Source organism: Oncorhynchus clarkii, unplaced genomic scaffold, assembly GCF_045791955.1.
Source record: "Oncorhynchus clarkii lewisi isolate Uvic-CL-2024 unplaced genomic scaffold, UVic_Ocla_1.0 unplaced_contig_2450_pilon_pilon, whole genome shotgun sequence".
NCBI classification, from domain to species: Eukaryota; Metazoa; Chordata; class Actinopteri; order Salmoniformes; family Salmonidae; genus Oncorhynchus; species Oncorhynchus clarkii.
In genome coordinates, this window is record NW_027260984.1 from 1 (window position 1) to 12910 (window position 12910).

Sequence of the window (12910 nt, forward strand, 5' to 3'; positions counted from 1 at the left end):
CTCTCACACTGATAACTATAGAAGTATCTCTCTCTCTCTCTCTCTCTCTCACACAGATAACTATAGAAGTCTGTCTCTCTCACACTGATAACTATAGAAGTCTGTCTCTCTCTCTCTCTCTCACACTGATAACTATAGAAGTCTCTCTCTCTCTCTCACACAGATAACTATAGAAGTCTCTCTCTCACACTGATAACTATAGAAGTCTGTCTCTCTCTCTCACACAGATAACTATAGAAGTCTCTCTCTCTCTCTCACACTGATAACTATAGAAGTCTGTCTCTCTCTCACACACTGATAACTATAGAAGTCTCTCTCTCTCTCTCTCTCTCTCTCTCTCTCTCTCTCTCTCACACTGATAACTATAGAAGTCTCTCTCTCTCCTGTCTCTCTCCCTCTCTCTCTCTCTCTCTCTCTCTCTCTCTCTCTCTCACACTGATAACTATAGAAGTCTCTCTCTCTCTCTCTCTCTCTCTCTCACACAGATAACTATAGAAGTCTGTCTCTCTCTCACACTGATAACTATAGAAATCTCTCTCTCTCTCACACTCATAACTATAGAAGTCTGTCTCTCTCTCTCACACAGATAACTATAGAAGTCTCTCTCTCTCTCACACAGATAACTATAGAAGTCTGTCTCTCTCTCTCACACAGATAACTATAGAAGTCTGTCTCTCTCACACTGATAACTATCTCTCTCTCTCTCTCTCTCTCTCTCTCTCTCTCTCTCTCTCTCTCTCTCTCTCTCTCTCTCTCTCTCTCTCTCTCTCTCTCTCACACACACACACACACACACACACACACACACACACACACACACACACACACACACACACACACATACACACACACAGATACATAAAGGAGTCTTCTTCTATGTTGTTATTCTCCTAGTAATCACCTACAGCATTGTTTCCCAGCCCTCAACCCGGTCCACCGCGACTACGGATAGTCCACAGTTTTGTTCTAGCCCTGCACACCAGATTAAAATAGGTAATGGTTTGTTGGTCATTTTGTCGATTTGTTCATCCTCTCTCTCTCCCACAGATAAGGACCTGAACACAGAGGGTTTTAGCCTGGAGTGCTGCAGGAGCATGATCTCTCTCATGGACGTATCCTCTGTATCTGTGGTGTCTGTAGATAGAGACCCTCCTGGGTCAGGTTGTGTTGTCTGTAGATAGAGACCCTCCCGGGTCAGGTTGTGTTGTCTGTAGATAGAGACCCTCCTGGGTCAGGTTGTGTTGTCTGTAGATAGAGACCCTCCCGGGTCAGGTTGTGTTGTCTGTAGATAGAGACCCTCCTGGGTCAGGTTGTGTTGTCTGTAGATAGAGACCCTCCTGGGTCAGGTTGTGTTGTCTGTAGATAGAGACCCTACCTGGGTCAGGTTGTGTTGTAGCTCTGAACTAGCTCACCTAATTCCAGTGGTGTAAAGTACTTAATTAAGTAAAAGTACTTTAAAGTACTACTTAAGTAATTTTTTTGAGGTTTCTGTACTTTACTATTTATATTTTTGACAACTTGTACGTTTACTTCACTGCGTTCCTAAAGAAAATTATGTACTTTTTACTCCTACATTTTCCCAGACACACAAAGTACTCATTATATTATAAATACTTATCAGGACAAGGAAATCTTTACTTTTACTCAAGTATAACAATTGGGTACTTTTTTCCACCACTAACTAATTCACTTCGTCAAGGGCTTGATGATTAGCTGGCTATATACACTGCTCAAAAAATAAAGGGAACACTAAAATAACACATCCTAGATCTGAATTAATGAAATATTCTTATTAAATACTTTTTTCTTTACATAGTTGAATGGACTGACAACAAAATTACACAAAAATTATCAATGGAAATCAAATTTATCAACCCATGGAGGTCTGGTTTGGAGTCACACTCAAAATTAAAGTGGAAAACCACACTACAGGCTGATCCAACTTTGATGTAATGTCCTTAAAACAAGTCAAAATGAGGCTCAGTAGTGTGTGTGGCCTCCACGTGCCTGTATGACCTCCCTACAACGCCTGGGCATGCTCCTGATGAGGTGGCGGATGGTCTCCTGAGGGATCTCCTCCCAGACCTGGACTAAAGCATCCGCCAACTCCTGGACAGTCTGTGGTGCAACGTGGCGTTGGTGGATGGAGTGAGACATGATGTCCCAGATGTGATCAATTGGATTCAGGTCTGGGGAACGGGCGGGCCAGTCCATAGCATAAATTCCTTCCTCTTGCAGGAACTGCTGACACACTCCAGCCACATGAGGTCTAGCATTGTCTTGCATTAGGAGGAACCCAGGGCCAACCGCACCAGCATATGGTCTCACAAGGGGTCTGAGGATCTCATCTCGGTACCTAATGGCAGTCAGGCTACCTCTGGCGAGCACATGGAGGGCTGTGCGGCCCCCCAAAGAAATGCCACCCCACACCATGACTGACCCACCGCCGAACCGGTCATGCTGGAGGATGTTGCAGGCAGCAAAACGTTCTCCACGGCGTCTCCAGACTCTGTCACATGCTCAGTGTGAACCTGCTTTCATCTGTGAAGAGCACAGGGCGCCAGTGGCGAATATGCCAATCTTGGTGTTCTCTGGCAAATGCCAAACGTCCTGCACGGTGTTGGGCTGTAAGCACAACCCCCACCTGTGGCCCTCATACCACCCTCCTGGAGTCTGTTTCTGACCGTTTGAGCAGACACATGCACATTTGTGGCCTACTGTAGGTCATTTTGCAGGGCTCTGGCAGTGCTCCTCCTGCTCCTCCTTGCACAAAGGGTGGTCACCACCTGCAGAACCACTCCTTTATTGGGGGTGTCTTGCTAATTGCCTATAATTTCCACCTGTTGTCTATTCCATTTGCACAACAGCATGTGAAATGTATTGTCAATCAGTGTTGCTTCCTAAGTGGACAGTTTGATTTCACAGAAGTGTGATTGACTTGGAGTTTATATTGTGTTGTTTAAGTGTTCCCTTTATTTTTTTGAGCAGTGTATATATGAAACGCCACTCAGACACAGTCCAGGGAAAAACCACCTGTAAAACACGAACTAGCGAAAAACGCAACCCACACTGTATAATAAGTAATTTAGCATTCTCTTTCAGCAAAAGCAACGTGTTCAAACATTTTATGAATTGGTGGTTCTGGGAATTGAACCCACTACTGTGGCATTACAAGCACCGTGCTCTACCAACTGAGCTACAACGGAGATGTGAAAGCTTTGGAATAGATCAAATACATGGAACGGCTTGGGGTCCCCAAGGAGAGGTTAGAGAACGGCTTGGGGTCCCCAGGGAGAGGTTAGAGAATGGCTGGGGGTCCCCAAGAAGAGGTTAGAGAACGGCTTGGGGTCCCCAGGGAGAGGTTAGAGAACGGCTTGGGGTCCCCAAGGAGAGGTTAGAGAACGGCTTGGGGTCCCCAGGGAGAGGTTAGAGAACGGCTGGGAGTCCCCAAGAAGAGGTTAGAGAACGGCTGGGAGTCCCCAAGGAGATGTTAGAGAACGGCTGGGGGTCCCCAGGGAGAGGTTTGAGAACAGCTGGGGGTCCCCGAGGAGAAGTTTGAGAATGGCTGGGGGTCCCCGAGGAGATGGTTGGGAACCACTAGTCTATAGAGAAATCACCGTCTGTTGTGACCTGGGACAGGGCCTACAGTGGTCTAAATTCACCATTTACTGCAGTAGAAATAACGAATGTATTAACCAGGGTTTGTGAGTTAAGGGAGTGTAGAAACAGGTTAATCTGAGCTAAAGGAGTGTAGAAACAGGTTAATCTGAGCTAAGGGAGTGTAGAAACAGGTTCATCTGAGCTAAGGGAGTGTAGAAACAGGTTCATCTGAGCTAAGGGAGTGTAGAAACAGGTTCATCTGAGCTAAGGGAGTGTAGAAACAGGTTAATCTGAGCTAAGGGAGTGTAGAAACAGGTTAATCTGAGTTAAGGGAGTGTAGAAACAGGTTAATCTGAGCTAAGGGAGTGTAGAAACAGGTTAATCTGAGCTAAGGGAGTGTAGAAACAGGTTCATCTGAGTTAAGGGAGTGTAGACACAGGTTAATCTGAGCTAAGGGAGTGTAGAAACAGGTTCATCTGAGCTAAGGGAGTGTAGAAACAGGTTAATCTGAGCGGGAGTGTAGTGACGTTGTTTTGATGAATGTGACGACAGCTGCTCATCAAATGATTAACGGTTTATACGTACGTGATTAAATGAATCAGGTAATTAGTAACTCATTAACCTGGGGCACCATGGGAAAGTTTGGTTTTATTGAGTTTCTATTTCCAAAATTAACTCAAAGAATATCAGAATATTGATTTTACAACAGTCGCTAATCAATCAATTTCCTCTACAGTCTAATTTTGAATGCCGCATAATCCGGGAACCTGCACAAACCCGAGTCCCATCAATGAGTCCGTACCACACCAATTGAGTTGATTATTTATTTGCTAACAAGCTAAGATGATAATGTAAGATACACAAGCACACAGTCTAGGCTATTGATTAGAACTTAGTACGATAAAACAGGTCCCTAGCAGACCAACACAATATGACACTTGTTACGCGAAATGGGGATTTAAAAGAGAGAGAAAGAGAGAAAAGCACACTTGTGTACATTTGTAAACTATGCTTAGTTTAGCCCCGAACTGCCGTCTCTTATGGGTCAGAATATAATGATTATAGTAATTACGTGTCTCTTCGTGGACGACTTTCTGCTTCTCTGATGACACACTTCTCTGGTTACAGGGTGTAACTCTCTGGTTGTCCTGACGATGTCAGGGTCCTTTTGTCTTAGTGGTCTGTTTCCTCGCCCGTGTTCTGAAGGGGGTCTTTTGAGAACAGCCAGCCCTGTAGCTCAGGGCTCACAGCGTAGGAATAAAAGCAGTGTAGACACACGATTGGATGGAGAGATGGGATGGGATTTGGTAGAAGGTTCCTTTGTCTTCAACCTCGTGTTGCGTTTTGGGGTTGCTGACCTTTCAGACCTTGGCTGCAGCTCAGGGCCACTTAGTCTGATCTGTTAATTCTTAACTCACAGGTTTTATACCCTCGCGTCAGAAATGGGCGGCGCCGCCTTTAGGGCAATTCTCTGGGCGTAACTAGTTACGAGGCAAGGTCTGGATTTGACTCAGATCCGATTTAAACTAACTAACTAACTTCCCATTTCATCTTTACAGAAACATTATCTTTGATCTGGACATTTTCCCCCAACGTACCATATGCAAACATCAGGCACATACTAGGAAAACCCTTACAGGTACAATGTTTAAACATCACCCACATACTAGGAAAACCCTTACAGGTACAGGCACATACTAGGAAAACCCTTACAGGTACAATGTTTAAACATCAGGCACATACTAGGAAAACCCTTACAGGTACAATGTTTAAACATCAGGCACATACTAGGAAAACCCTTACAGTTACAATGTTTAAACATCAGGCACATACTAGGAAAACCCTTACAGGTACAAACAAGCACATACTAGGAAAACCCTTACAGGTACAAACAAGCACATACTAGGAAAACCCTTACAGGTACAATGTTTTCGTTATAACGTCGTCCTTTAACTTTTAATAACATAACAAAAGAATGACATTACATTTTCATATTCCATCTCTCGTCACGAAACCAAAGTCCATTAATTGCATGTTAATGTTCTGAGGCCGATTCTCCAAAGTGAGAGAGGAATTTTGTCTTCTGCCTTAGTTTTACAATGGGCGTGAGGTGTCATAAAATCACCCCATCTCCATACCTCTCCATCTCTTTCCCTCTGCTGGGTGTGAAAGATGTCTCTGTAGGATTGCGGTCCACGGTAACCTGACCCGAGCCGGCCAGTAATGACAGGAGTGTAGAAACAGGTCATTCTGAGCTAAGGGACTGTTTGTTGAAATGGTTGATTGTGAGTTCCCATGTGTCGCCCGTCATTGGTGTCTTAACGGCAGCTTTCCAGATGGACGGGACGGGCAGACTCAACCTGCAGGAGTTCAGACATCTCTGGAACAAGATCAAGCAGTGGCAGGTGAGCTCCTCTTCCTCCTCCTCGTCAGAAAGCTGCGTTTTCCCTCATTTCCCCTTTTATTGAACTTCCCAATGGCACTGTAGACCTAGTCGGATGTATAGATTTACAGCTGCTCTGTTCCTTTAGGGAATTTTCCAACACTACAACTCGGACCAGGCTAGTAGCATCAACAGCTACGAAATGAGAAATGCTGTCAACGATGCAGGTAAGAGCATCTTAAAGTTGTGTTTACCATGTTTAAATAGATTAAAATCTTCAGGTAGATTGGATCTCTGTCTCAGCAAACTGGTTAAATAAAGGTGATTTTTTTGGTTTTTTAATCTACAAGGAGATGGAAAGACATGTTGTTTTGTTTTAAATGGTGACTGAACAGCCTAATGTGTCTCTCCAATATCTCCCATCTCTGACGGTCATGTGACTGTTCAGGCTTCCGTCTCAACAATCAGCTCTATGACATCATCACCATGCGTTACGCCAACGAGGGCATGAACATCGACTTTGACAGCTTCATCAGCTGTCTGGTCCGGCTCGAAGCCATGTTCAGTAAGTCACACACAAACACCTCACCTCATCTCCGTATTACACTGATCCCAGATCTGTTTGTCCACTCCTGGCCATGCAGGTCTGGTTACTGTACATGGTGATGTAAAAAGGGCTTTATATTTGAGTTGGTTTGATTTATTTGACATTTAAAAACACAACTCATCCACACATATACAACCAGGCTGCGTCACATCCGGCCGTGATTGGGAGTCCCGTAGGGCGGCACACAATTATCCCAGCGTTTTCCAGGTTTGGCCGGGGTAGAACGTCATTATAAATAAGAATGTGTTCTTAATTGACATGCCTAGTTAAATAAAGGTTTAAAAAATCAATTAAAAATACAAAAAATAAACACATTTAAAACAACTCAACCACACATGTACACAACAAATTCAAAGTAAATGTGGATAACACAACCAAAGTTAAAAAATATATATATTTCAATTTTGGTCCTCTTAATTATATAAATGGATGATTTATTGATTGATTCATTACATGGGGTTTGTTTGCAGGGGCGTTCCAGGCCTTCGACCAGAATGGAGACGGTACGATCAGACTCAGTGTCTTGGAGGTAAGGATATGCTGCTCATTCTATCATACATTACGGAACAGAGTAACAACATGTTGTTACTTCCGCCTTTGGTCCAGCTCACGTTCAGCTCGCAGCTTATCTGTAACGGAGCGTTTCGTACCCTGTCGACATAGCCCCTTACTGCACAGGTATAAGGACGACAACCGTGTTACCAACCTAACTGACACTACCTGTCTATGTTGTGTTACCAACCTAACTGACACTACCTGTCTATGTTGTGTTACCAACCTAACTGACACTACCTGTCTATGTTGTGTTACCAACCTAACTGACACTACCTGTCTATGTTGTGTTACCAACCTAACTGACACTACCTGTCTATGTTGTGTTACCAACCTAACTGACACTACCTGTCTATGTTGTGTTACCAACCTAACTGACACTACCTGTCTATGTTGTGTTACTAACCTAACTGACACTACCTGTTATTGTTGTGTTACCAACCTAACTGACACTACCTGTCTATGTTGTGTTACCAACCTAACTGACACTACCTGTCTATGTTGTGTTACCAACCTAACTGACACTACCTGTCTATGTTGTGTTACCAACCTAACTGACACTACCTGTCTAAGTTGTGTTACCAACCTAACTGACACTACCTGTCTATGTTGTGTTACCAAATTCAGCGGTTCTCAAACTTTTGGGTCCGGGGACCCCTTTCGTGAATTCATAACCAGAACACAACTCAGGGGAGATAAAAGAAGGGAGTTTTACTATGACTTCGGCAGTGCATGACCGGACGAACCAAGTCTCGGCGCTGGGAAGGAACATTTTAAAAGGCCCCTCATCTGAGAGCAGTTTTATATTTTACATTTTTACAGTTTTAAAGTTTAAATTACATTTATGTTTGAGTAAATACATTTTGAGGAAATACAAGAAGAATTGAGTTAAACCATGTATAATTGGTGGAGTACTGTGGATACCAATATCCCTGTGAGCCTCCCAGGCCCATGTTGCCCAGGGTTAAGAATTTACATTGTTGATTAAAAAAAATATTACATTGTATTGAACACTGAACAAAAATATGAACGCAACATGTAAAGTGTTGGTCCCATGTTTCATGAGCTGAAATAAAAGATCCCAGAAATTACGAACAAAGTTTATTTATCTCAAATATTGTGCACAAATGTGTTTACATCCTTGCTTGTGAGCATTTCTCCTTTGCCAAGATAATCCCTCCACCTGACAGGTGTGGCATATCAAGAAGCTGATTTAACAGCATGAACTTTACACAGGTGCACCTTGTGCTGTGATGCCACTCAAAAATGTGCAGTTTTGTCACACAACACAATGCCACAGATGTCACAAGTTTTGAGGGAGCGTACAATTGGCATAATGACTTCAGGAATATCCACCAGCGCTGTTGCCAGAGAATTGAATGTTAATTTCTCTACCATAAGCCACCGCCAACGTCGTTTCAGATTATTTGGCATCCCAAACGCCCTCACAACAGCAGACCACGTCAGTTCAGGACCTCGACATCTGGCTTCTTCACCTGCGGGATCTGGGACTAGCCACCCGGACAGCTGATGAAACTGCTACTGTTATTTCTACACAAACTGTAAGAAACCGTCTCAGGGAAGCTCAACTGCGACCTGACTGCAGTTCGGCATCGTAACCAACATCAAAATGGCAAATGTTCCACCTTCGATGGCCACTGGCACGCTGGAGAAGTGTGCTTAAATGGTATTGGCAGGCATAAGCTACGAAAAACGAACACAATTGCATTTCATCAAAGGCAGTTTGAATGCACAAAGAATCCGTTGCGAGATCCTGAGGCCCGTTGTCGTGCCATTCATCAGCCGCCATCACCTCATGTTTCAGCATGATAATGCACGGCCCCATGTCTCAAGGATCTGTACACAATTCCTGGAAGCTGAAAATATCCCAGTTCTTCCATGGCCTGCGTACTCACCAGACATGTCAAATTGCCATCGATAAAATGCAATTGTGTTTGTTGTTCGTAGCTTATCCCTGCCCATACCATAACCCCACCGTCACCACGGGGCACTCTGTTCACAACGGTGACATCAGCAAACCGCTCACCCACAAGATGCAATACACACTGTCTGCCAGGTACAGTTGAAACCAGGATTCATCCATTAAGAGCACACTTCTCCAGCGTGCCAGTGGCCATCGAAGGTGGAACATTTGCCATATTGATGTCGGTTACGATGCCGAACTGCAGTCAGGTCAAGACCCTGGTGAGGACGACGATGTGCTTCCCTGAGACGGTTTCTGACAGTTTGTGCAGAAATTCTTCGGTTAAAGGAAACCCACAGTTTCATTAGCTGTCCCGGTGGCTGGTCTCAGATGATGAAGAAGATGGATGTGGAGGTCCTGGGTTGGCGTGGTTACACATGGTCTGCCGTTGTGAGGCCGGTTGGACGACCAAATTATAATAAAACGACGTTGGAGGCGGCTTATGGTAGAGAAATGAACATTACATTATCTGGCAACAGCTCTGGTGGACATTCCTGCAGTCAGCAGGCCAATTGCACGCTCCCTCAAAACTTGTGACATCTGTGGCCATTGTGTTGTGTGACAAAACTGCACATTTTTGAGTGACCTTTTATTGTCCCCAGCACAAGGTGCACCTGTGTAATGATCATACTGTTTAATCAGCTTCTTGATATGCTACACCTGTCAGGTGGAGGGATTATCTTGGCAAAGGAGAAATGCTCACTAGCAAGGATGTAAACAAATTTGTACACAAAATTGTAGAGAAATATGCTTTTTGTGAGTAAGGAACATTTCTGCGGTCTTTAATCATTTCAGCTCGTGTTCCACTACGTATTTTTGTTCAATGTATATAGAGAGAGATCTGATTTGTTCAACTGATACTACCCCTCTATGTCTCTCCTCTATGTCTCTCCTCTATGTCTCTCCTCTATGTCTCCCCTCTATGTCTCTCCTCTGTCTCTCCTCTATGTCCTAACTGATACTACCCCTCTATGTCTCCCCTCTATGTCTCCCCTCTGTCTCTCCTCTATGTCTCTCCTCTATGTCTCTCCTCTATGTCTCTCCTCTATGTCTCCCCTCTATGTCTCTCCTCTGTCTCTCCTCTATGTCCTAACTGATACTACCCCTCTATGTCTCTCCTCTATGTCTCCCCTCTATGTCCTAACTGATACTACCCCTCTATGTCTCTCCTCTATGTCTCTCCTCTATGTCCTAACTGATAATACCTCTCTATGTCTCTCCTCTATGTCCTAACTGATACTACCCCTCTATGTCTCCCCTCTATGTCTCTCCTCTATGTCTCTCCTCTATGTCCTAACTGATACTACCCCTCTATGTCTCCCCTCTATGTCTCTCCTCTATGTCTCTCCTCTATGTCTCCCCTCTATGTCTCTCCTCTATGTCTCCCCTCTATGTCTCTCCTCTATGTCTCTCCTCTATGTCTCTCCTTTATGTCTCTCCTCTATGTCTCTCCTCTATGTCCTAACTGATACTACCCCTCTATGTCTCCCCTCTATGTCTCTCCTCTATGTCTCTCCTCTATGTCTCCCCTCTATGTCTCTCCTCTATGTCTCTCCTCTATGTCCAGTGGCTCCAGCTGACCATGTATGCCTAGATTTCCAGAAAGGTGTTCTCAGCCAATCGGCCTCTCTGGTGACACCCACCCAACGTGAAGAACAGAGGCGAACTACCAGCATTTACCTCAGTCGTGACAGTGCCAGACCGTAGCGCTAACCCTGCCAGTACCACATCCACCACCTTCGTCCTGTTCACCTCACGTCATCCCCCAGTCCTCGCAATAGACTGCTACTCTTACCAGTCCATACTACTTACAACTCCATCACATCCTTCTCCATCTCTCTCTCCCTCCAACCTTCTCCATCTCTCTCTCTCTCTCCCTCTAACCTTCTCCTTCCCCATCTCTCTCTCCCTCTAACCTTCTCCTTCCCCATCTCACTCTCTCTCTCTCCCTCTAACCTTCTCCATCTCTCTCTCCCTCTAACCTTCTCCTTCCCCATCTCACTCTCTCTCTAACCTTCTCCTTCCATCTCTCTCTCCCTCTAACCTTCTCCTTCCCCATCTCACTCTCTCTCTAACCTTCTCCTTCCCCATCTCACTCTCTCTCTAACCTTCTCCTTCCATCTCTCTCTCCCTCTAACCTTCTCCTTCCCCATCTCACTCTCTCTCTAACCTTCTCCTTCCATCTCTCTCTCCCTCTAACCTTCTCCTTCCCCATCTCACTCTCTCTCTAACCTTCTCCTTACCCATCTCCCTCTCCCTCTAACATTCTCCTTCCCCATCTCTCTCTCACTCTAACCTTCTCCTTCCCTCTCTCTCTCCCTCTAACCTTCTCCTTCCCTCTTCACTAGGTCTCAGGTTTCTCTCGTTTCCTCTCCTAACCATGTCCATTTCCCAGTATTACTGAAATGTCAGTCTCTTCTGAATCGGCATTTTTTGTATTTTTTATTTACAGACCCCCCCCCCCCCCCCCCCCCCCTCCTTACCACATGTACAAGTCTTTCTCTCAGGCATCCAACACACACAACCTCTCTTTTTCTGTCATGATACCAGAGTGAGGTATCAGAGCCACTTCTTCATGATCCATCAAATATCCATCTTTTCAAATATTCACTGTTTCATTCCTCTGGGAAAATCTGCGCCTGGCGTTCAAAGCCTTTTGCCTGCTGGCTAATCGAACCCTCCTCTATAATACCTAATGTCATATGTTTCCCACCCGATATCAACCCTACCCAGCGTGGTGCTCTGCCAAGCCTCTTCTCCACATCACTCCAGTGAAGACCACAGTTCTCTAATGGACAACGGAGGGACTGGAGACGTGGTGGAAAAGGACCAGTGCTTCTTTCCTTCAGTTTCAGGCTTCCTGACCCAGAACCAGCCAGTCGGTCCGTGGGAACCGGAATAATCCCCCTATCAGGTTCTGAAACACTGATACACAGATTCGACAGAAAAGTGTCTGTAGAATCTGTCAGTCCTACCAATGGACCAATGAGACTGACATAGAACAGACAGAACCGGCTAAGAACACTACTCCTCCTCCTTACCCTCCTCTGTACAACCAGGACCATGTAGAAGCCTCCTTAGCTCCTCCTCCTCGTTAACCTGCGTTGTACGACCAGGACCAGGCAGAAGCCTCCCTAGTTTCTCCTCCTCCTCCTCCTCCTCCTCCTCCTCCTCAGCTGTACGACCAGGACCAGGCAGAAGCCTCCCTAGCTCCTCCTCCTCCTCCTCCTCCTCCTCAGCTGTACGACCAGGACCAGGCAGAAGCCTCCCTAGCTCCTCCTCCTCCTCCTCCTCCTCCTCCGCTGTACGACCAGGACCAGGCAGAAGCCTCCCTAGTTTCTCCTCCTCCTACTCCTTAACCTGCGTTGTACGACCAGGACCAGGCAGAAGCCTCCCTAGTTCCTCCTCCTCCTCCTCCTCCTCCTCTTCCGCTGTACGACCAAGACCAGGCAGAAGCCTCCCTAGCTCCTCCTCCTCCTCCTCCTCCTCCGCTGTACGACCAGGACCAGGCAGAAGCCTCCCTAGTTTCTCCTCCTCCTCCTCCTTAACCTGCATTGTACGACCAGGACCAGGCAGAAGCCTCCCTAGTTCCTCCTCCTCCTCCTCTTCCGTTGTACGACCAAGACCAGGCAGAAGCCTCCCTAGTTCCTCCTCCTCCTCCTCCTCCTCTTCCGCTGTACGACCAAGACCAGGCAGAAGCCTCCCTAGTTCCTCCTCCTCCTCCTCTTCCGCTGTACGACCAAGACCAGGCAGAAGCCTCCCTAGTTCCTCCTCCTCCTCCTCC

At 45.8% G+C, this 12910-nt stretch overlaps 1 protein-coding gene across 1 annotated transcript; it reads left to right on the forward strand.

The window, feature by feature from the left end:
- Positions 1-1047: 1047 nt before the first annotated feature.
- Positions 1048-11591, forward strand: LOC139402795 (calpain-3-like). Its single transcript, XM_071146712.1, has 6 exons — positions 1048-1112; positions 5937-6005; positions 6132-6210; positions 6432-6548; positions 7061-7119; positions 10694-11591. Exons 1-6 carry the CDS (start codon positions 1095-1097, stop codon positions 10718-10720), a joined length of 369 nt encoding a protein of 122 aa, XP_071002813.1. The 5' UTR covers positions 1048-1094; the 3' UTR covers positions 10721-11591.
- Positions 11592-12910: the final 1319 nt, after the last annotated feature.